The sequence below is a fragment of the Phoenix dactylifera genome, chromosome 10 (assembly GCF_009389715.1).
Source record: "Phoenix dactylifera cultivar Barhee BC4 chromosome 10, palm_55x_up_171113_PBpolish2nd_filt_p, whole genome shotgun sequence".
NCBI lineage: Eukaryota > Viridiplantae > Streptophyta > Magnoliopsida > Arecales > Arecaceae > Phoenix > Phoenix dactylifera.
The window spans coordinates 10,654,025-10,678,235 of NC_052401.1; the positions used below are offsets into that span (position 1 = coordinate 10,654,025).

At 44.6% G+C, this 24,211-nt stretch overlaps 2 protein-coding genes across 2 annotated transcripts; one reads left to right on the plus strand and one right to left on the minus strand.

The window, feature by feature from the left end:
• Nucleotides 1-10,809: 10,809 nt before the first annotated feature.
• Nucleotides 10,810-15,251, plus strand: LOC120112247 (2-keto-3-deoxy-L-rhamnonate aldolase-like). The gene is made up of 3 exons (XM_039131116.1): nucleotides 10,810-11,078; nucleotides 14,442-14,486; nucleotides 15,104-15,251. Exons 1-3 carry the CDS (start codon nucleotides 10,810-10,812, stop codon nucleotides 15,249-15,251), a joined length of 462 nt encoding a protein of 153 aa, XP_038987044.1.
• Nucleotides 15,252-17,029: 1,778 nt separating this feature from the next.
• LOC103696703 (UPF0496 protein 1-like) lies at nucleotides 17,030-18,010 on the minus strand. The gene has a single exon (XM_039130651.1). The coding sequence runs from the start codon at nucleotides 18,008-18,010 to the stop codon at nucleotides 17,030-17,032; it is 981 nt and encodes a 326-aa protein (XP_038986579.1).
• Nucleotides 18,011-24,211: the final 6,201 nt, after the last annotated feature.

Sequence of the window (24,211 nt, forward strand, 5' to 3'; positions counted from 1 at the left end):
CCGAAGGTACTGTATTTAAAGCCCATCACGAGGACTCAAAACAAACAAAAACATGACGTTCAGGAAAGCTCGGAGAAATAGCCCCATTTGAGACGAAAGGCAGTATACCACACAAGTCTTGTCGTCTTAATAATAAAAAAAAAAAGCGGCTACTATAGTAGCCGCTTCTGCAGCGATGAATAAGGAAGGTCGCATTGCCTTCAGATCTATACGAGATGCCATCCAACGGTTAACCTGGCGAAAAAAGATCAACCATTCTTTCGCGGCAAAGATGCAACCCGAACCCATGCGGAACACGCTAACGCGCATGAACTGAATTGCCCTATGGCGTCAAGCCCAATAATGAATTGCCGGTTGTGCAGCAAAGACTGAGAAATTTGTTGCATAAGAGAATCTTTGTGGTGGGGACTTGCAATCTAGTACGTCCGTCAAAACTTGAACCTGCTCCTGAGGCAATGTCCCACCCGCAACACCATAGTCCGCAAATTACTTCATGCCACATTTTATCATTTTATCGAACTTCGTACGTGTCAATAATAGACTCCTTGTTACCATGTGCCGTAGAATTGGTCGCTCATCCCAGCCTTCATGAGCCGAGATTAGAATGCCCTGAGAAATAATTAGTGCCCCCTGTCGGACGTTACGCGCGAACGTGAGAGAAAGCGCGGGCCAAAGCGATTGTGGTTGGTGGAGGTGACCCAGAGGCCCCCAGACGGCAGGCTACCTGGCATTTTGACCTTTTTTAATCAAAAATAAGAATAAAAAAAAAAAATCCACTTCAAAGATCCCATGGCCGCATGCGGACACGCTCGTTGCGATAACCGACATGCTGGTCCTGACAACATTAGAGGGCTTCGAAAACTTGTCAGTGTCACAATCATTCAAAAGCATGACGGCCGCTGTATGCTCATAAAAATTGATTCTACAATATTTTATTTATCAATAAATTTACTATAATTTAAAATTATTATATTAAAAAAATATTTTTAATATAAAATAATAATAATAATAATAATAATAATAATAATAATAATAATAAATATTACATGATACTTTAAATTAACTAATTATTTTTACAGTCAAAAATTATTATTATGAGGCAATCTAATTTATTACATATTCATTTTGATATTTTTAGTTTAAAGAATCAATTGAATAATAAATTTTATATTTATAAAATATAATATTATTTTTATAATATTTTATTTCTAATAATATTATAAGAAGATAATATTTTTGTAATATAGTGTTATCATACTAATTTATGTGATGTGACTATGATATTATTATACTATTATTTATTATAATAGTATGATAATTATGTAATTATAATAAATTATAATAAAATATAATATATTCATATTTCTTTATCCTATCATATTATATTATATTATATTACACCATACTATACTATATTATATTATATTATATTATGTGATGTAATGTATTACAGTAATAAAGTATATTATGTTATATTATAAAAAGTTAGCAAGGATATTTTTATCCTTACAAAATTTTTATTCAAATAAAAATAGCTTTCCATATTTTCTCAAGTAGAATTTTTGTCCAAAAGCTCTAAATTGTAGTTTTCTAGTAGATTGTTTTCAACTTCTCGAGGAAATAGAAAACTGCTTCAAAATTTTTGCCAAATATCCCAAAATTATCCGAGAAAACTTTTGTTGTCTAAAAACTGCCTTTTGGCCCTCCAAATAAAATATTAAGCACGGCCTATGCAGCTTAATGGATTGCCCCTTTGGAACATATATATATATATATATATATATCCACAATTAGCACAAGATCTGTTTGGTTGCATGAAAATCAATGGAAAAGGATTTCTTTTTTCCTAAACAGCAACAATTTTTATAAAATTTTACAAATAATTTTTCCATATGTATCAATATGTTCTTGAAACAAACAAATAGAAGAGTAAAGTGCTCCAATTATGATGATCATATGCCACTGAACAAACAAATAGAAGAGTAAAGAAAATTTCTATAGCCTGGTTCTAGTCGGCATTTTGTCTTATGATGATCATATGCCACTGAACCAATTAGATTATCTTTCTTCCTTGGTTAAATAATTTGGATGCCATCAGAACTCCATGATTAAGTGTGCTTAGACACTTTTGCACCATTAAAAAGGAAAAAAAATAGAAATCCTTGACAAGTCATTCAACCATTGTTGCCGGTTGGTCCTTGATACATCCAGTTTTTGACACCAAAAACATCAAGGCTTTTGGTTCCTTCATGGCAGTTCATCTGCTTACCTCTCAGAGGAAAAAAAAAAGAAAACTGTCCTCAATGTCCTAATGTCTACATAGAATGTTTCAGATAGTCCTCGTTCTCTGATCTCATTCGCCATTTTCTTACTTTTTAGGGGCGAAAATAGTGATTTACCTATCCATTAGCCATGGTAAGAAATAGATGACATAAACATCTCTCTTCGCCCATGATTCAAATGTGGCTTGCGTTTCTAAAGGATAGGGAAGTGTGATGCAGGGCTTTCTCCAATCGTTTGATGAGCATCTGGAGGTCAACCTTACAAGGTTGCGATGGTACATAACGTTAGTACGTACAATATTCTGTTAGAAGGATTTGGGTTGTAGCTTTGGCATCATTGCGGTTGGTGTCCTCAAAGTCCACGGTCAAAAACCTTAAAGCTTTATGGTGCTTTCAGGACGATAAAAAGGATCATAAGTGTTGAGCATACCCTAAGTTTACAACTTTGGGAAGGTCCGATCCAATTATTTTTTCCCTCTTTTCAAAGGCACCTTTTACGGAGAGAGGCTCGGACGGAGCCTCGGAGGAGAACGACTGAACAACCCAGACCCCTTCGTCCCACTCACCCCTTAAGTATGCAAAGACGTTGACCCCATCCTCCACAACCCCTTCTAACCCTCTCCCCACTACAGAAAAAGAGAAAAAGGCTGACGCTTAACTGCCGATGCTAAAAAGATGCGTCGGTAGGCTTCGCTCCCGCGCCAAATTTTACCAGCGCTTTTAATGAGCGTCGGCAATTTTAAAAAGGAGACGATGCTTAAAAGCGTCGTCGTAGGCCTTGAGCTTACATCATGTTGCGAAGCGTATGGAGCGTGAAGACGGCGCTTTAAAGCGTCGTTGTTGTCGCCTAAGATAACGCTTTTAAGCGTCGTTGAAGGTCAACCCTAAAATGACGCTTATAAGCGTCGGCGAAGGCGAAGTCCCCTCCAAACCCAGCGCCTGACCCTGAGCCCTCATTCTTGCCCTAGCTACTCCTCGAGCCCCCTCATTCTCCTCTCCGGCGCTGCCCTAGCCCTCGTATTCTTCCTCTCCGGTACTGCCTTAGCTCCCGTCTTCCTCCTCTCCGGCACGGACCGTCCGACTCCAACCTCCTCTCCTCCTCCCTCCTCTCCGACGTCGACCGACCGACCCCAACCCCCCCGCCCGAGGTATTTTTCTCCTCCTCCCTCCTCTCCCTCCTTCTCGCTTGTTCTCCTCCTTCTCATTCTCCTCTTCTTCGTGTGTTCGTGGGTTTTTTTTCCTTCTTTAATTTGTTCTCTTGCCCTCAAGCCTTGATTGAGTTTCGCCTCCACCCGAGGATTTTCTCTTCCTCCCTCCTCTCTGGCGTCGACCGACCGACCCCAAGTTCCGATCGATCGAGGGCTACATCCGCTCGAGGTATTGCACTATGCATCATTAATTGCTTTTAGTGTTCTTATGTCTACAAGAATAGAAGTTATAATGATAAATCAATATGGAATGATTTGTTCAAATATACTTGATTTGTTGGCATAAAATCTTTTGAATTTTTCCCTGTTACCTGCCTCCATCCCTAAATTTAAAATCCTTGCATGACATGAATTTGTATCCCTAATTTTCTCTCTCTGTTGTGCATTAGAAGCACACTCCACAGTAATCAGGCTATTTTAAAATTTAAAACATTATTATTAGAACAGGATGCGAAGCAATAATTTGTTTCAGGCTTATGGATGAATATATGTTCTTTCAGGCTTGGATTACACTTGGTAGAGCACAGCTGAACTTTGGTGAACCTAATTCTGCAATCGAGAGTTTCGACAGGGCTCTAGCAATTAAGGTACAAAGTACTGACTGATAAATTATATATTGTTTAATCGACGATAGTGAAATTGGAATAAGGGTTAGTCAGTTTTTATTTAAGGATTATTAATAGTTGTGACAATTATTTAAGGGTTAGTCAGCTTTTGGTTCTCTACTCCAATGGACAGAAATCCCACGTTGTACTGGAATAAGAGTGGAAATATGCTATATAGGGACCATGGATGTATTAATGCCACACCTCTAAATCAAATGTTCTGTTTTAAGAGGTATTGACTGATAGTTAAATGTGACACATGGTAACATATATATTTCCTGCAAAGAATAAGCCAAAAAAACATTCTAAAGGAAAACTTGTCGGCACACAACATGCTTTAAATCCATAGGAAACGCACTATACGCACAATCAATATACGGCCCTATTATACACCTTTATCAATGTCAAGATGACTTCATCCCTAAATTTATAACCCTAGAAACCTAGGGGTGACTTCATGGTTTCTAGGGTGCTTGACCCAGCTTGCATGATAGAGCTGGTCCACCAACCCTGGCACAGAAGTTTAAGGTGAAATCCATTTAGTACATGCTTTTTCTAGCCCATGACCCTTAACTAGCTTCCTGTTTTAGATTGTAGATGATAAAGGTATTTGTTGATTTGACCCAGTCAAACTTAGTTATCACTGTAGTAATGTCACACCACTCTGATTTTTCTTCATACCGTAATTTTGTTTATCTTTTTTATATAAATTACAGTTCAATCAGTATTCTAATAGAATGGACAAAAGTTGGATAAATAAGTTGCGATTCAGTACCGAATATTTGGATGGAGTTCAGAATTTTATTAAATTTGCTTTTGAGAAATATAATATGAACGAAAAGATTTTATGTCCATATCAAAAATGTGTAAACAGGTCTGCTCTTGAGCCAAAAATTGTTGAAGAACATTTGGTGTAGAATGGTTTTCTAAAGGATTATACTGAATGGGTACTTCATGGAGAGTCCATATTGCCGTCTCCATGTAACCAACCTTCCTATCTAGAACACACCTTCAATTTTGGATCCAGCAACACAGAATGAAATTCTGTAGGAGAAGATGATATAAGGGGCTTACTTAGAGATGCTCTTGGACATAGTATTAGAAATTTAACAAATTTCAGTGGAGGACAAGAAGCAGCCATAATAGATGATGAGCGTACAGTTATTGATCAATCCATGCATATTGAGGAATCTATACATTTTGATGACACAGCTTGTTATGATAACTTGGTGAAAGATTGTGATCAAGAACTGTATCCGGGTTGTAAGACTTTTACGAAGATTTTTTTTCTTCTGCATTTATTACATTTGAAATATTTGAATGGGTGGTCCAGCAAGTCTTTTACTATACTTCTTCAATTATTAAAGGATGCATTTTTGGAAGGTGTTACTTTGCCATCATCTTCATATGAAGCCAAAAAACTAATAAAAGAGTTGGATCTTGGATACGAGAAGATACACAATTGCCCGAATGACTGCATTTTATATCGCGGTGAAAATATCAACCAAAAGTCATGCCAAACATTTGGAACTTCACGATGAAAAAAATATAAAGAAGCCGAGAATGATTCGTTGACTGAAGTGGATGCTGCACCGACTAAGAAAAAATCAGCTAAAATTTTGAGGTATTTTCCTCTTATACAAAGATTGAAAAGGATGTTTGCATTACCGAAGACGGCTTTCTCGATGAGATGGCATAACGAAGACCGCGTACAAAGGATGGAATGTTACGACACCCATGGATTGTCCTGCATGGAAAGCATTTGATGATAGACATCCCAAATTTGCTTCTGATGTTCGCAGTGTTAGGCTAGGTTTAGCTACTGATGGGTTTAATCCATTCCGAACGATGAATTCAACATATAGCACTTGGCCGGTTGTTTTGATTCTATATAATTTGCCACCATGGATGTATATGAAACAGTCTTTAGTAATTATGTCAATGGTTATTCCAGGTGACAAGAGCCCAGGTAATGATATTGATGTTTTTCTACAGCCTCTAATAGAGGAATTGAAATAATTATGGGAGGGTATTGATGCATTTGATGCTTTCGCTGGCCAAAATTTTAAATTGCGTGCAGCTCTTATTTGGACCATCAATGATTTTTCTGTATATGCTAATTTATCTGGTTGGAGCACTAAGGGGCGTATTGCATGTCTTTCTTGTGGAGATTCAACCCATTCGTATTGGTTAAAACATGGAGGAAAGTTTTGTTATATGGGCCATCGTTAATAGTTAAAAGCAAACCATCCATTTCGATTTCAGAAAGACTTGTTTGATGGTACTATAGAATTGCGATCTGCCTCTATTTCACCAATTGGAACTGAAGTCTTTAGACAAATGCATGGCACCAATTATATACCGATTAAGGTCTCTAAATGTTCAAAGAAGAGGGGAAGGGAGCATGTTGGCAGCACAATGAATGAAGGATTAATAACAGAGGCTGCTGAGGATGCTGACAATTTTTTTGAGAATGAAGACAACGTATATGATCAGGAAAATGATGATGACTCAATGACAGCATCTACCCAAAAACAACTATGGAAAAAAAACGGAGCATTTTCTTTGATTTACCTTATTGGGAGTATAATCTTCTTCGACATAATCTTGATGTGATGCAGATAGAGAAGAATATTTGTCATAACCTGATTGAAACATTGTTAAACTTGATGGAAAGAGCAAAGATAACTTGAAAGTGTGTCTTGATTTGAAAGATATGGGCATAAGACAAGAGCTTCATCCGAAAGAGTTTGCCAATGATAAATTTTATACACCTTCTATATGTTATACAATATCTACTCAAGAGAAAGATCTTTTTCTAACGATTTTGAAAAATATGAAGGTTTTTGATGGGTACTCATCGAATATTTCACGATGCATAAATCTCAAAGAGCGAAAACTTTCAAATCTTAAAAGTCACGATTGTCACATTTTGATGCAAGATATCTTTCTATTGGCTTTAAAATCGTCAACGCTGAAACAAGTTTTCGCAATTGTTTCTCAGTTGTCATCATTATTTAAAGCATTATATTCCAAAGTTCTTGATCCTAAGGAGCTTGGTCAATTGGAGTCTAATGTTGCACTTACACTATGACATATGAAAAAGATCTTTTCTCCTAGATTTGTCACTATTGTGGTTCATCTACTCATTCATTTAGCGGCGGAAGCTAAACTTAGTGGACCAGTTCACTACTGATGGATGTATCCTATTGAGAGGTAATTTTTCTAAACTCTAATATCCATATTTAACAATCAGTTTGATTTTGATATTTATTTTAAAAATTTATTGTCGAAGGTTTTTTGTGCGCTTAAAAGATTATGTACGCAATCGAGCCTATCCCGAGGGCTCGATTGCTGAAGAATATATTGCAGAGGAGTGTTTGACATTTTGTTCGAAATATCCTGAAGGTGTTGAAACAGTTTTTAATCAACCTCAAAGAAATTGTGATATCATAGAGAATGCAGATGTTTACAAGTTCTCATCTGGTATAAGAGTTTTGGAAAAAGTTGAAAGTGTTGTTCTTGACCAAAAATCGTTAGCGTAGGCACATCGCTATATCTTACTTCATAGTAATATAATATCCGAGTCTCGCAGGTTAGCATGGTTAATTGAAATCTAAATTTACTGTCATATCAGGAGAATGTAATATTGGTACTTAATTAAAGATTTTCTGATCATGCAGAGAATTTTTAATAGCTCAGCGAAGTCTCAACCATAACATTCGTCCTACATCAAGGATTGAGCAACAATGGTTGGTTGAGTTATTTCCAGAATGGCTTTTCAAATAGATTAGATGTCTAATATATTAAGCTTTTTTTTAAAATTTTTATAAAGAGAAATTAATCATTACTTCTATAATTTTTTTTAGGTACCAATGATGATGGAGAAAAAATATTTTGAAGGGTTAATAGTCATTGCTCGAGGTCCGAATAATATTATCAATAGATATGATAGGTTCATTATAAATAATTTTAAATTTCATACTAAAAAGCGTGAGAAATTTAGAAAAATCCAAAATAGTGGGGTTATGGTTGAGGCGGACGGAAAAAATTATTATGGTGCTCTAATATATATTAATGAGCTGGATTATTATGAAAAGTTTAAGGTAGTATTATTTCGATGTGATTGGGTGGATGCAAATTCACCTAGAGATTTGAGGCAAGACATAAATAGATTCATACTTATAAATTTTTCAAGATTGATACATACTGGTGTGTTATTGAAAGATGATCCATTTGTTTTTTCATCTCAAGCTCGACAAGTATTTTTTGTGCAAGACTCAAAAGATAAAAGAGTTGGAAGAAGGAGGACGATGATACTTATACTCAGTGTATGCCTTATAATGTTGTGCCAACTCATGAAGTAAATGCGCCAACGAGTTTGGTTAGGACGGATGTTGAATGAGAATGTAGTTTCTTAATGGTAAGTACAATTTATGATGTATACGTTGAATGAATTATTGTGTTCTCTTTTATTAGCAATTCATTTAGTATATATTTATCATTTAACTAATATTGATTCTTTTTTGTGCATACCGGGTAACAACATGCCCCGAGGAAAACGATTTAGAGATGTAAAGTTCCAGCATTCTCAGGTGGGATCTTTTTTTGATCAGTCCCTACATTCCAGCAGCCTTGTGAGCACCAGCAGCACGAGTCTGGATCTCAGCGCGAGCCTCTTGCTGATTACCCAGGAGTGGATGTTATGGATGACCTCCAGATCTAGGGTAATTCAATTTAAAGTTCATACTTTAAGTTCATATTTGTCTTCAATTTTTTAAGGCATATTTTATTTAATTTTAATAGATGGACAAGGGATGGTGAGGACAAGACGGGGACCCACTCAGGCAAAGGATGTTGCAGCTTCGTGAGGGTGACAAGATCATCATCCGATGCAACGAATTGGGTCAGCCATCAAGAGGGCTAGAAGTCTTTTATCAAGCTTTTTAGGATCGGTTGCATGCAAAGGTCAGTTGTGTCCGCTCAACTATACGAAGTGGAATGAAATGCTTCCTTCGTATAAGGTTGAGCTTCTTAGACTTATTCAGATAATGTATTGAATCTCTTTTTTAACTAATATTGATACCTCCCGTATGTTAATTTGCTTACTACCATAATTTTAATTTTGATTTAATATTATTATAACATTCTGTATCTTGTTGTAGGCTAAGTTTGTACTTCTTACAGAGAGCCATGATTGGGTGTTAAAGTTCCTCAACCACAAATGAAAAGAATATAAGGCGAAGTTGAAGACGGACTTCAAGCGCAAGGGTATGACAGAGGAGGAGGTTGCTCGTGTTTGTCCTCCTGATGTATACCTTCAGGGCCGGCCCGAGCCCTAGACGACCGAGGCGGTCGCCTAAGGCCTCGGGCCAATGGAAGGCCTCCGGGAGGCTGACCAAAAGGAAGCAAAGGCTCCATATAAAACGGGAACAGGAGCTGGCTATGAGTCTTCCCCCTTGCTGGAAGGGAGGTGGAGAGTTTCCTAGCCTGCAAAGGGGCAATTTGGGAAGTTGGGGATAGTAGTTTTGTTTTGGGTGGAGAGAAAGAAAGAGGAGGGATTTGGTTGGCTTGATACACGTCTGAAGCCACTCTTATATTTCATCCCTTCTCTTTTTCGGTTTTGGTCTTGGTTTTCCTTCCCTCACATTACTCCTGATCCAGCTGGGCCATCAGGAAGAAAGATAGGGGGATTGGAGATGGACTTCTTGGAGGGTAGAGAAAGAAAAGGAGGGAGGGGGGGGGGGGGGGGTTGAATGGCTGCTGTGCCACTATAGAAAAAGTCGGTTTTACCGATGCTTTTTTGCCGACGCTTTTTACAAGCGTCGGCAATTTTCGGTCTAACGTCTAAAGTTGGCGACGCTTGTAAAATGCATCGGCAAAAGACGACGCTAATAAGCGTCGGTGTAGTCGGAGGCCTAAGACAACGCTACAAAGCGTCATCGGAAGCCAACGACCCCTCTCCAGACAACCCCCTGTCGGAAGCCACCCTCACACGCCTGTCTCTCTCTCTCTCTACCCGGCCACCGCCCTCCTCTCTCTCATCCCTCCTCCCTCAACCCATTTCAGAGATCGAAGAGAAAACGGAAAGCATCTATTTAACCAGTAGTATTACCCACATCTCTCTCACTCATTCCTCATCCTCTCTCTCTCTCTCCAGAAACATTGGTTACCAGTGCTTCATAGAGATAGAGGTACAGGGACCAAACCCTTTCCAATCCCTCTTTTGCTTGATCTTTTCGACTTTTGTTTGGTTGTTTTCTCATATTTTCTTGGGATCTGTTCTACCCTCAGATGTCGATGAGTTCTATGCGATGTGCGATCCGGGTGAGTTTTTTTTTTGTTTTTTTTTGTAAAGATCGGTAGAAGTTTGACATCAGGGTTGTTTTGGTGTTGGATCTGGTTCTTGGAATCGAGGGATTTGGGTGTGGGTTGATTTGATGTAGAGAAGGATAACTTGTGCTTGTATGGGCATCCAGGAGGGATGTAGGAGGTGACGTTGCTGGCGGAGGAGGTGCCGCCGGAGCTGCCCGAGCCGGCGCTCGGGATCAACTTCGCGAGGGACGGGATGAACCGGAAGGATTGGCTCTCACTGGTGGCGGTGCACAGCGACTCGTGGCTCCTTTCTGTCGCCTTCTTCTTCGGAGCCCGCTTCAATGGCAACGAGAGGCGATCGCACCCCGGCCATCCGGCCCCCAGGGCCTCATGTTCCCCATGATCGAGTCCCCCGGCGTCGCCGAGCTCGCCGTCTCATTCTACCGTTTCCCGCCGCGCGGCGTCTGCGGGTCCGCCGACATAGTGGTGCACGCCTCCGCCTACGGCATCGACGATGGCTACCTGGCGCGGGTTGACGAGGAGCTGCTGGTGATGTGCCAGGTGGAGACGGCGGCGGGGCTGGCGGAGATCGAGGCGATCGCCGGCGTCGAGGGGGTCGACGTGGTGCAAATGGAGCCGCTGGATCTGAGCGTGAGCATGGGGCATCTGTGGGATCTGAGGGATGCGATGAAAGAGGCGGAGAGGAAATTAGAGAGGAATCGAGGCTCTGATTCAAAATATTTTTTAAAATATTTTTTTTTAAAAAATATTTATAACGATACTTTAAAGCGTCGCTAATAAACGTTGCTAAAAACCACCTTAGCGATGCTTTCTAGAAGCGTCGGCAATTCTTTTTTCCACTCTGACATAGCCGACCCTTTGGCGACGCTTTTAAAAGCGTCAAAAGGAAACAGACCGACGCTTATAAGCGTCGGTAAAGGCCTTAAAAAGCGTCGCCAAATCTTGTTTTTCTTGTAGTGTGCTGTGATGTTGCAGTGGCTGCTTGGGCACTCACTTGAAGGGGAGATGGTGGGATGGCACTTTTATTAATTAGATGGAGTGAATTTCCCATAATGCCCCTACTTTCTCTTATAGAGAGGTTCCTTTCCGAACAAATTCTTTCCTTTACCTTGACCATGAAGTGCCATGGGATTACCTTTTCCTACTCTACTCTTGCTTGACATGGTAAACAGTACTGCCAAGCATTATCTCAATTATTTAATCAGTTTCATCTGCCCTTCCTTAAGCATAATTACTTTTTCGTGCTTCCATTCAAAAATTATATTAAACTAAAAAGGCAAGGCTTTTTATCTGTCTTTGTTGCATATATGCATTTTTGTTGAAATAATGTACTTGATGGCTATCTATTTTCATATCTTTTTTCTAAATATTTTATGCTTATTAAAAAAATTTATTATTAAAAAAAGGCCTCATTCACTGAATCCGCCTTAGGCCTCCAAATATATTGGGCCGCCCCTGTATACCCTCAGCAGTGAAGGGAGCTTGTTCAAAAGAACAGTTTCTCACACTTCAGGCTCGAAGAGTTATGTGAGATGTAGAGATGAATTCATAAGTTCTTTTGAAACTATTTGAAACTTTACTAACATATAACACGTATCATGATATATAGTTTGCCAATATACTCTTCGTATGTGTAGATAGAAGAGCATGGGATGGAGCCTGGTGAGGTAGAGTTTTATAGAATGACTCATACCCACCGAGATGGTAGCTTTATCTGAGAGGAGTCGAGAGATATAGTTGTATGTATTCATCTTTGATTTGTTCAAATTTTTTTTATTATTTTTATTTTTTTTAAAATATTAATGTGACTGTTTTTTTTAGAGAGATATAGGAAAGAGTTACATCTCTTATTTTAAAGCGCGTCGGAGAGTCATCATCATCCAAGACGGCCAGTCGCGTCGAAGCTCAGATCTATGCCGAATTGATAGGCCAGAGCATTATGGTCGAGTGAGGGATTATGGCGTTGGGGTTGCCCCCCACTCAGTTGTTTGCAGTGAGCCGATATACCCAAGATGCCAAACAAGGTAGTAGCACTGTAGAAGTTTGTAGTATGAAGATTGAGATAGTACAGATAAAGCAGATATATGAGACAAAGATAGAGAAGATAAGGCAGAGATAAGACTAATATGGTGGAGATAAAGCAGAGCCATGAGTTGAAGATACAATCTTTGCAGGATCAGCTTGACCATATTTCATCTTTTTTGCAGAAATTTGCCCCTCCGGTAAATAACTAAATCTATTTAAATATTTTATGTAATTATAATTTATTCTTGTACGAGCGTAATGACTTTCATATTCTTACTTTCTAAAGTATTTTTTTTTCTGTAGGTTGCTGATACTTCATCTACTCGTAGAGATGATGCTATCAACCCCTGATACATCATAGATTTTTTTTAGAAATTTGATATGTATGTTTTCAATATTTTTGAAGTACAATGTAATCAAATATGATAATATAAATTTTTTTAATAAAAATTTTTTGTTTGTGATATGACTTTTGTTATCAATGTGATTTAGGTTGTGTATTTGTTATGTTGGAAAGTAATGTATACAGATTTAAAAATTACTTCTATAATTTTTTTTTAAAAAAAATCACTATTGGCAATAACAACCGTCACGCCAATACCGACGCTTAAAAGTGTCGGTAATAACGAAACCAGGACGCCTATACTGACGCGTTTTAAAAGCGTCGGTAATTACCAAATGTTATAGGTATGCCGGGTGGCCTATACCGACACTTTAAAGCGTCGGGAAAAGGGCCTTTGCCGATGCTTTTAAAAAGCGATAGTATAGGGTCAGGTAATGTTGATGCTTTCAAAATGCATCGGAAAGAAACTCTCCCACCCTCACCTGCCCGACGCGTTTGCGACACTTTTGAAAGCGTCGGCATAAAAAGTACCGACGCGTATAAGCATCGGTAACAACTCTAAAAAGCGCCGAAAAATATTATTTCTTTTGTAGTGCTCTCTCTCTCTCTCTCTCTCTCTCTCTCTCTCTCTTTGAGAAAGACTTTCACATGTGTACCTTGCCGATTGATCTATTTTGCTATAAAGATACGTATCAGGATTCACAAAATTTGTTCCCATACAAACAATGCAAAAGCAAAAGATAAAGCTATATTTAAACCCCTTCAACCCAAGTTCTGGGAAATTTCTACAATCTAAATATATAATTCTGTACCCAAAAAAATCTAAGTATATAATTAACTTTTATTGGTTATATAAATCTTACAAACTTGCAATAAATCGAGGAGGATTTTTTTTCAGCCTGTCAAATGTTATGCATAATTTCAACTGAGGTTAGGAGTATCTGATGCCTTGAGAAGGCCCTCTTGATTCAAACTAGAATCAAAAAGTATCAAGAAGGCTCTTAGATTAGTTGGTGAACAGAGCCAAGTCTACTGTCTGTTTTAGTCCAAGGACCCAGTTACAGACCAAGGCTTCCATTAGAGAGATCTTGGGTATGGGTGAGCAGGAGGGCACAATGAGATACCTTGGGGTTCTCATCACTGGCCGGCGTTTGCGGCGTAGTAATTACTCCGAGCTTGAGTTGAGTATCAGACGCAGATTGGAGGGATGGCAGTTAGATGCTCTCTCCATGATGGGTCGTATCATCCTGGTGCGGTCGGACCAGAGTTCGATTGCGGTGTACTTGCTGGCGAATACTCAGGTGTCGATATCTCTTTTAAGGGCTTTGGAGTAGCTTTTCAGGGATTTTATGTGGGGCAAACGAGAGGGCAGGAGAGGCATTCATCTGGTAGCATGGGAAGTTGTCTGTCAGCCTCTCAGACATAGGGGCTTGATGGTTCTGTCACTGTTGGCGAGGCGGGAGGTTCTAGCAGCGTGGCGAGCTGCCAAATTTTTTCTGGAGCTGGATAGTTAGTGGTGCGCTCTGCTGAGGGACAAGTATGGTGCCCATTCGATGCGGGTGGAGCCCCAGAGTGGGCGCCACTATTCCTTTATATGGCGGAAGATTTGTTCTTTTGCTTACTTAGTGCTTCCAATGATCAGGTGGATGGTTGGTGATGGGCAGTCCATTGACATTCTGGAGGATAGGTAGCTGGTAAAGCTACCCCTCCATAGGGTGCCGACGATGGTCGACGCTGCGAGGCTTGCCGGACGTAGAGTCAGTGATCTGATGGTCCCTAGTGAGGGCCGATGGGATGAGGTTGTGATCAGAGAGGTTTTTGGGACACAGTTAGCGGAGCAGGTACTCGCCACTCTGATTCCTCAGGGGGGCTGGATAGGCAGGTGTGGGCGGCGACTGGATCAGCTAGGGTGAGGTCAGCTGACATACATGCATTGATGGGAGTTGTGTCATCCAGGCATGGTGATGGTAGGTGGATTGGAGGTTGTGGGCTCACCCTCGGGTGGCATTGTTCATCTGGAAGGCGGTCTGGGATTGTCTACCGACTATAAGTATGCTGGCCAAAAGGGGGGTTGGGGTTTCTCCATTGTGTGTGGACCACCCGATTTGGTGGAGACTGTCAGCCATGTGTTATTTGAGTGCCCACGGGCAGCTCAGGTTTGGCGGAGGGCATCCTTCCCCTTACCGGGGCTCGGCTCTGCGGTGGTGGACTTTCTACGATAGGTGAGGTCTGCTCTTTAATCGCCAAGCATGGTAGAGTGGGGTATTGTTGCTGTCTACTTGGCGTTCATATTTATTTGGACAGGAATGCTAGAGTCTTTGAGGATAGGAGGGCTCCTCTGAGGTCTGTTGTAGAGCGGGCTCTCCTCCAGGCAGTGGAGTTCATTGAGGTTGTGGAGTCTAATTTATCTGTGATGGCTAGAGACATCTGGGACTCTTTTTCGCTATCATAGCACCCAATTTGCTCTTGTTTTATGGGAGCCCTCACCCCCTGACCATCTAAAGGTGAATTTCAATGAGAGCTTGCCCGCCAGTGACGATCGGGCTGGAGTGGCATTTGTTATTAGAGATCATGGCGCTAGGCTGATTGCAGCAGGAGGATGTCGTTCTTTCAAGTACTCGACTTTGGGGTGGAGCTCAGGACGGCATGGGAGGGGCTTTCCTATGTGAGATATATTCTGCAGGCTAGTTGTATCATTTTGGAGGGGGATTCATCTTCCTTGATTGCGCGCCTCAGGGCGGAGGGTCGGGAGGATGGGGGGCACTCGGTTCTGGGCGAAATTCGTCGAACGCTGCAGGAGTGCCGGACTCCACGTCAGGCATATTCTTCGAGAGGCAACCAGACTGCTGATTGGTCGCCTCCTTCGTCACGCACTATTCCGGAGAGTTTCTCTGGACTCAACAGTTTTCAGTTCCTTTTGCTTTGCGTAGTTTGCTTGATTCTGATGTAGCTGGCTGTGCTCATGCTAGAGCAGTGTGAGCAACCGATTCACCAAAAAACAAAAGGCCATAATAGCCATAGAGGAAGAAATTTTTAATTTCAAATTTATGAAGTCTAGTGGACACATGTTATCTTTGCAATGATTTCTTGATTTTCCTAAAATGCAAAGCAGATAGACCAAGGTGACCAAGGTTCACACTAGGCTGGTCCTTGATTGTTTAATTCCTATACTATCTTAATGAAATGCTAAGATTCTTTATACAAGAGCCCAGCTTTTTTCTAGATTTAAAAGTCGCAAACTACATGCAGGGTCCTTCGATGTCAAAATGTTTGTATTAGGGATAAAATTAATTAAATTAAATACTAAAAATTTTTACTGATGCACCTCTCCAACCTACCTTTATGTTTTCAAAGATATGTACTTGCATAAAATAAAATAAAATAATAGAGAAACTCATAGCTGCTACCTTAACTCTCTGCTAAGATCCAACATGCCGGCTACATCCTCTAATATATTAAAAGAAGCTCGCATCCAAAAGAAACAGAATTTTCTACAGTGCAATTTTTGTACTATCAAGTGCAATATCATTGTCGATAGCCACCACATCATCCATGTTGGAGACGTATTAACTCTCTAGCATATCGTGTATAAAAAATATGTGTATATCTTCTAGGATAAATAAGAACCATCCATTTTCTAGATGAATGATGTGGTGGCTTTTGATAGTAATACATGATTTTGCAGTGCAAAAGTCGCACTTTAGAGGACTTGGACTGCATCCAAACTTGTCACATAAGAAAATATATCCTTATGCTCTTTTTTAATAGGGAAAAAATGTATTTTATTTTTTTAATGTCCCACCATTCTCGACCATTTCAAAGTTCAATTTTTGCCTCATGTGACATATAAAGAAACTTTTTAACTAAAACTCATAACAAAACTAGGATATGAAAAGCAAATGAAATAAAAAAAAATTAAAATAAAATCCTAGTAGAATGCATAGGCTCTCAATTAATCTCATTTTTAGAAAATTTCTACAATATAAATATAACACAAACTTTATGGGTCATATAATTTTTACAAACATGCAATACACTGGAGGTTTTTTTTTTTGTTTTTTTTGCAGCCTGCCGAAATATTGTACATAATTTTTAATGAGGTTGTAGAGTATCTGAAGCCCTGGGAAGAGATGATGCTTTACCTTCGCTAGGAAACTTCAGCAACAACTGAAATATGTGTACAGATCTTAATAGAGTAACAAGTTGGACGAGAGCCAGAGTTCCAAGATGCTAAATGATTTCTGTAATGATCTTCAGGAAATCTGCGGCCACCTTCCGTATCTCGGAGATGCACCAATCCACTTTCTCTTCCAATCCATCAAGACTCTTCTCTATCACCCCAATCTTATTCTTGATATTTCCAATCCCGAACGTCGCCACTGCGTCCACAACCTCCTTTTCCTTCCCTGGCATCGATCCAACGTCGATTTCCACCATCTCCATCAGCGACAGGATGCTCATAAACTCATGCACCAGAAAGCGACTCTTTTCCATCGCTGCAACGGCTTCCATTTCAGCCTTCAGGGTGCTTTCGTGCACATCCCACAGTGAGTTGAACCATGTCTCCGCTAATTTTATGGTGTTGGATGCCGCGGTGGTGGCAGCGGTCGCTGCAGGAGGTGCCCCAAGGGCTGCCAGCACCACTGAGCCGGCAATGGCCACGATGTAGGACATCGTGTAGATGACATTCCAAGCCTTCCGCCACTTCTTGGCCCGTCTCAGATTCTTCCCCAGATTTTGCTTTCTCCTACTCAGCTTCTCCAACAGCACCAGCTGTTGCTCGCAGGCTGATCGCAGCTCTTGGGTGTTCGGGCTTGCGACTGCAAGCAGCTCCCATTCTGCCCTCAACTTAGCCACCACCTCCATGTACTTCTTATTAGGCTTCCTTCCATTCTTCTTCTTGTTCTTATTCTTCTTCGTGGCCTTCTCTCGGACGATGTCAAGGCTGGTGCGCACCTTCTCGATACCACATTTGGTGGCATTGAGGGACCTCAATGGCATGATGACGACATGATTGAGGAAACTGATTACAGAGGAGGAGAAGTCGGGATTCTTTGAGATCGCGTGCCTGAGCTTGTGACGGCCGGTGGAGTCATCGACAGTGAGAGAAGAGGGGTCGACAAGGCCAAGAGATCGGAGCTTCATGATGAGTGGGTAGGACTCCTCTATTCCAGCGCCTTGGATCTGGCTGCTAGAGATCATGCAAACCATCCTGAGGGAGGAAGAATTACGAAGATTGGTTGGATAATCTCAAATGAAGATTTACATAGGTACGTTGGGTTCAATAAGACTATATTTATAGGCCAATCATGAGGAACAAAAACATAAAGTTTAGGAATGACCCGGACGCGCAATTGCGAAACCAAATTCCGCGAGGGCGGTCGGCCAAAAATTCTAGATGAGGGAGGGAGGGGGGGTGGTTTGACGGTGTGGAATTGGCGGTGTGGACGGTTTCCAAGACCGGCAACAGTCAACGGCTAGCTTCTAGAGAGAGAAATTATTGGGGGGGGGGGGGGGGGGGGGGGGGGATCTATGGGGTCTAACAGCTAGTTTTCGCCGGTCAAGGCGAAGGAGCGCACCAGCATCGCACCGAGCCAGGCCAGTTAGAGTCCCCAAGGGGCAAGCATGCGGCACCCGGTGGAGGGCGATCGGCACGACGGCTAGGGCTCCGCGATCAGCTCAGCGACTCATTTCTTAACTAACAGTCTTCTTCCTTGCAGGGCGGCAACTCCACCATAGCGGTCGGCGGGGAAGGTAATGGAGGGAGCGGCGAGTGGCAACAGTAAGGCTAACGGATATAGGGAGAGCTCCGATGCCTGGTCGAGGCCGAGGTCGTGGGTGACTCAATGGCCCACCGCCGCGGAGGTGGAGCGGCTTAACCACTGTTTTTCAGCAGTCCTGACACTACCGGAGGAACTCATAGCGGCGGCTCGGCTGGAGTCGGAAGGGCGGGCGACGGTAGTTCACAGCCTTGGCTGCCGTATTCCGGTGGAATGGGTGGCCAAAGACGTGGTTACTCGGGCCAAGCTGAAGGAGGTGGTGGCCGTCCCACTCTCGGACGACTACCTCGCCTTGAGGTTTCGGTTGACGGAGGACTGAGACCGGGCCCTCAGCGAGGGCCTGTGGGTGGTGGCGGGGCAGCTCCTCACCATGGGCCCATAGGTCTCGGACATTGAGCCTGGGGAGGACGCCGTGAAAACGAAGATGGAGTGGCTCCGCCTGCCGCCGTAGTATTAGTCGGCGTCGACCATCCTCCACATCACGGCCTGAGTGGGCCGGTCGATAGCGGTGGATGGGGTTACCGAGCAACGATGGGCGATGGGGTTCACTCGGGTGAAGGTGGCGGTCGACGCCACCGAACCCCTTTTACTGGGGGTCTTGATCTAGGGGAAGACCCGAACAGAGGAGGGCCTGCCCTCGGTGGTGGTGGACCCGGGGGGCGGGCCTGATCCGCCGCTTTCTAGCACCGGGGAGGAGGCCCAAGGGCCAGTCTATGGCCTTTGGATGGTGGCGATGCGGCGGAGACTCCCGCAGGAGAACCGGCCGCCGCGGCCGAGGGAGACGACCGGGCCTCAACTAGGGCCTGAGTCATCCTCGACTCGTCCGCCATCTTCGACGGCTCGCCCGACCTCGCCAGTGTCTCCGGCAGACACTGACGGCTGGCAAAAGCCAGCGAAGGTTGCACTCCGCCCGTCGCCACCAACCGGTGGGGGGACGAGCTGTACCCAAAAGCCCCCCTTCGGCCCTCTCCGGATTGACTCGGCCGACGAGCCAGAGAGGGGCTTGGCCGAGTTAGTGGACCCAGGGCCAAGTAAGGGAGGCGAGCGGGGAGTTAGCCCGGCCCCCTTGCAAGCGGACCCGGGACCCAACGGGGTGGGCGAGGCCCACGCCCAAACAAACAAGCGGCCCAGGCCACCCGCGGGCCTCAGTCCGCTACAGGGCCCAGGCACGGCAGCCCAGCCGGCCCGCACGACCCTCGCATTGGGCCAGCGGGCTACCACTATGCCAGCCCAGCGCGCCCGGGCCCAGAGGGTTGGGTGCTGGGCATGTGGGCCGGCGGCTGCGGCCCAGGGCGCGCCAGGCACCGTGGCCGCACCATGCGGCGGGGGTGCGCCACGAGCCAAGGGCGAGCGGGCCATGTGGACCCAGACTACGCCAGGCCCACTGGCCCAACCTGTGACAGGGTCGTAGGCCCTGGCCACACCGCAAGCAGCGGGCCCATGAGCCCAGGCCTCTCAGGCCCAGGCCACGCCGCAAACGATGGGCCCGCGAGCCTAGGCCACTCAGGCCCAGGCCTCTGTGGGCCTACAGGCCCAGGCCACATTGGGCCCACATGCCCAATCAGCCTCGGGCCAGGGGACCTAGGCCGAGCCAGACCTGCAGGCCCAGGAAGAGTCGATCCCGGATAGGCCCTTGGAGGCGCCAGGAAGGCCTTTTCAGTACAGCCCACCCTGTCAGGGGCTGGATTCGGGGCTGGGGACCCTCCTGCCCATAGGCCAGGTCTTCCTCACGCCGGGCATGTTGAGTGAGCCGTAGTCGTGGGACGTACGTGAGGGCCTTGGGAGAGGCCCAGATGGGGTCTTCCAATTCGGCTCTCCGACCCCGACCTTAGGTGGCCAGTTGGAGCCTACCCTTGGTGGGTGCGAGGCCGGGGGCCACCCTGTGGTGCACTTGGAGGGGAGCCATTGTCGCCACAAGAGGGTGCAGTAGGGGCACAGCTAGTAGGGGCACCCAATGAGGGAGTCACGCACGTGGGAGGCAGTGGTGATTGCTCAACGGGCAAAGCTATGGCTGGCAAGGCAGAAACGGACCACCCAACTATCGTGCAACGAGTCAGGGAGGCAGTCATGCGTGTCGTATCCAGTGCATTAGACGAGGAAGAGCAGCGAGGCGGCCTAAGCCATGAGCTTGAGGCAGCTCCTATGGCCCAGGAGGAGGATGAGTCTGAGGCCGACTACGTAGATTGTGGTCCATGAAGATCCTAGCCTGGAATTGCAGGGGGTTGCCAAGCCATCTTTCATGTCCTCCTTTAAGTGGTTAGTGCAAGTCCACTGTCCTGAGATCTATTTTCTTTGTAAGACTCGATTATCTGGCGATGGGATCGGCTAATTGAGATAGCGCCTGGGGAGGGACTGGGAGACCTATATAGTCGACTTTCGGGAGCTGTCGGGTGGCATTTTGATCCTGTGGAGGTGAGGGGTAGCGACAGTTGATGTTTTATACAACTTCCCCCAACAGGTAGTTATGATCGTGTCGGAACCTGATGCTGATTTGTGGGTGATGTGTGGTGTGTATGGGAGCATAGATCACAGGGTTAGGAGAGTCCTCTGGCCACCCAAGGTATCTCGACGGTGGTAGTTGGTGATTTTAATTGTATCTAGAGTGCGAGTGACAAGAGGGGAGGTGGAGCTTTCATGAATAGAGTGGACAGGAGGAAGTTTTGCAATTTTGTGTCGCAAAATGGCGTGGTAGACTTAGATTTTTTCGGACCACAGTTTACCTAGTTCAACAATCAGGCTGGCAGCGCTAAGGTTTGGGAGCAATTAGATAGGGTCTTTGCATCCCCAGACTGGATCCTTCGATTTTCTATCTGTCGAGTTAGTTATTTATCCTAGATTGCATCGGACCATTGTCCCCTACTGATTTCCACTTTATCGGGACCTTGTCATCACCGCCCCTTCCACTTTGAGAAGGTTTGACTATCATAACCCCAGTCTAGGGATATTGTCTGCGATGCGTGGCGTGTCCCGGTGCGAGGGGATGCAATGCAACAGGTCTCGCGCAAACTAGAGTTGACAAAGAAGCATCTTCATCGTTGGAACCGCGAGGTTGTGGGCAACATTTTTCAGAGATTGGAGGGGGTGGAGACTGCGATTGCTGAGTTGCAAAGGAAAGAAGACCTAGGAGGCGCGCTCTCGGTAGAGAGAGATTACGATAGGATCAGGTGGAGTTTTCTTCGGCGGGCACTGGAGCCTTACGGTTTCCACATACGATGGATTGGATGGATCCTAGGGTGTGTCCGGGGGCCTTAGTTCTCTATCTTAGTCAACGACACACTGTCATCTTTCTTCGAGTCTACCATGGGGACACGTCAGGGATGTCCCTTATCCCCATACTTATTCATTATCTGTGCTGACATTTTGCCTCGTGCTTTGCAAGTTGTGTGTGCCAGCCGAAAGCTGGAGGCATATGTTCTAGCACCAGGGGCTGGACCTATTTTTCATTTACTCTTCGCTGACGATTGTCTTGTTCTGGCCAGGACGCGGGTTTCTGATGCACTGGTCCTCTGCAGGGTGTTGGCATGTTACTGTACGGCGTCCGGATAGAGACTGAACTTTCTAAAGTCAACCATTCATTTCAGCCCTAGAATGGAGAGCACAGTCGGATAGGAGATCCGGAGGATGCTGCAGATACCAGAGCAGGAGAGAACACTGACCTACCTGAAAGTCCCCATCACAGGCCGGAGACTACGAGTGGCAGAGTGCTCGGGTCTGGTGTAGCGGGTCCAGAATAGGTTGGAGGGATGGAGGGCGTCATCTCTATTCATGATGGAGAGATTGACACTGGTCAGATCGATATTGGGGTCCATGCTGGTATATCTCATGGACAACACTATAGTACTGAAGACGACTCTGTTGAGGATCGAGCGACTTCTTCAGAGCTTCTTGTGGGGATCACACGATGGAGGCCATGGGGTGCATCTAGTGGCCTGGGAGTAGGTCTGCCTTTCCACCAGTGAGGATGGTCTAGGGGTGCGGTCCCTCCTAGAGAGGCGCGAGGCTTTCATTGCTCGTCACGTAGTTCGATTCATGTTAGAGCCACACGAGCTCTAGAGTCAAGTGATGGCAGTTAGATATGGTCGAGGAGGCTCAGAGGTGGCACAGAGTGGTCGTAGAGTCTCCTTCACATGGCGCAAGATTGGGAGGTACTTACCGACTATGTCGGCAAACACTGTGGCTGATAGGCGATGGACGGAGCATCGATGCGACTGGTGATCCGTGGATGGATATCCTTCTCCTAAGGTGTTGGCCGACCATGGTTGATACTGAGGCAGCGGAGGGGCTGCAGGTGTGGGACCTCCTAGCACCAGGAGGGACAGAGTGGAACGAGGCTAGACTACGACAGTTGTTCGGGGTACACCATGCTGAGAGGATCCGAGGCCAGATGTTAGGATTTGGGGTATCTCGTGCAGGGCTAGTGTTAGATTGGGAGACCTCTCTCGTGTTATCCAGTAGGAGCATGAGCCGGGGCCGGTCTATACTTGGATCTGGAGGTCTGGACTTCATCCGAAGGCAGCACTCTTCATATGGAAGGTGACGTGGGATCGCCTTCCGACAAGAGCAGTGCTAAGTAGGCGTGGCTTGGGGATCCCCACAGAGTACGGGACATGCGGTGTAGAGAAGTCGGTGGACCATGTGCTATTCTAGTGTACATAGGCGAGGTCGATATGGCAGTGGACAGGGATCCGCAGGAGGCTTGGAGTGAGAGGCTATAGATTCTACATCTGATAGGTAGTGGTTGGCCAGTTTGCAGACATGTCAAGAGGTCATCAAAGCAACTTGCACAGCGCATTAGATCTGACTGGCAAAGAACGCTCATACTTTTGGCGAGCACAGGGTGTCACCGAGGTTTGTTGCGGAATCCGCTCGAGTGCAGGCGACGGAGATCAGGCCCACCCTCTCTTCAGATAGACCTTTGACAGCTCGGGACACCTGAGGTTCCCTCTCTGCTCAGGCAACTCCTCATACGGTATTTTTCACCTGGAAGCCCCTACCTCCGAGCTTCCTCAAGGTTAACTTTGACGGGTCGGTGTTGGATGGAGGTACGCGGGGTGGTGCGGGCTTTGTTATACGAGGCTCATACTCCAAGGTGGTGGCAGCGGGTGGCTGCCAGTTGTTTGACTTGACAGTTCCTAGGGTGGAGTTGCAGCTGCCTAGGCAGGTCTTCAACATGCGCGGTAGGTGCTGCAGGCTAGTTCGATCATCTTGAAGGATGATTCAGCTACGGTTATTGGGTGGATTTAGGGAGGACGAGGGGCGAGAGCACGGACCACCCCCTGATCCGGGACATAGGGATGATGATGAGGGATGGGGTGGCCTTTTAAGCCAAGCATGTATTCAGAGAAGCCAATGGGGCGGCCGACCGGGTGGCTGCATACGCGGCCCACTACTCAGAAGACATCCTGTGGTCAGGAGAGGGGGAGCTGTCATAGGCACTCCACGAACTTGTGTTTTTTGATTTTATTGGATGTATTTATATACGCATTGTATGAAAAAGCCGTTAAAGCAAAAAAAAAAGGCGTTTATTTTCGAGCAAATCTGTGTCAGCAAGGCTTACAAAAAGGGGCTTGGTTAGAATTAAGGTAATCCCTGTATTGAGCCTACTTAAATTAAAACTAGACCTTTTTTTTCT

Bases quoted from the DNA above. Each gene is read 5' to 3' on its own strand.
- LOC120112247 (XM_039131116.1), top strand. From the start codon at position 10,810: ATGATCGAGTCCCCCGGCGTCGCCGAGCTCGCCGTCTCATTCTACCGT. The intron at 11,079-14,441 runs GTGGGATCTGAG...TCCAATGATCAG, and splicing joins AGCGTGAGCATGGGGCATCT to GTGGATGGTTGGTGATGGGC. The intron at 14,487-15,103 runs GTAGCTGGTAAA...TTATTTGGACAG, and splicing joins ATTGACATTCTGGAGGATAG to GAATGCTAGAGTCTTTGAGG.
- LOC103696703 (XM_039130651.1), bottom strand. From the start codon at position 18,010: ATGGTTTGCATGATCTCTAGCAGCCAGATCCAAGGCGCTGGAATAGAG.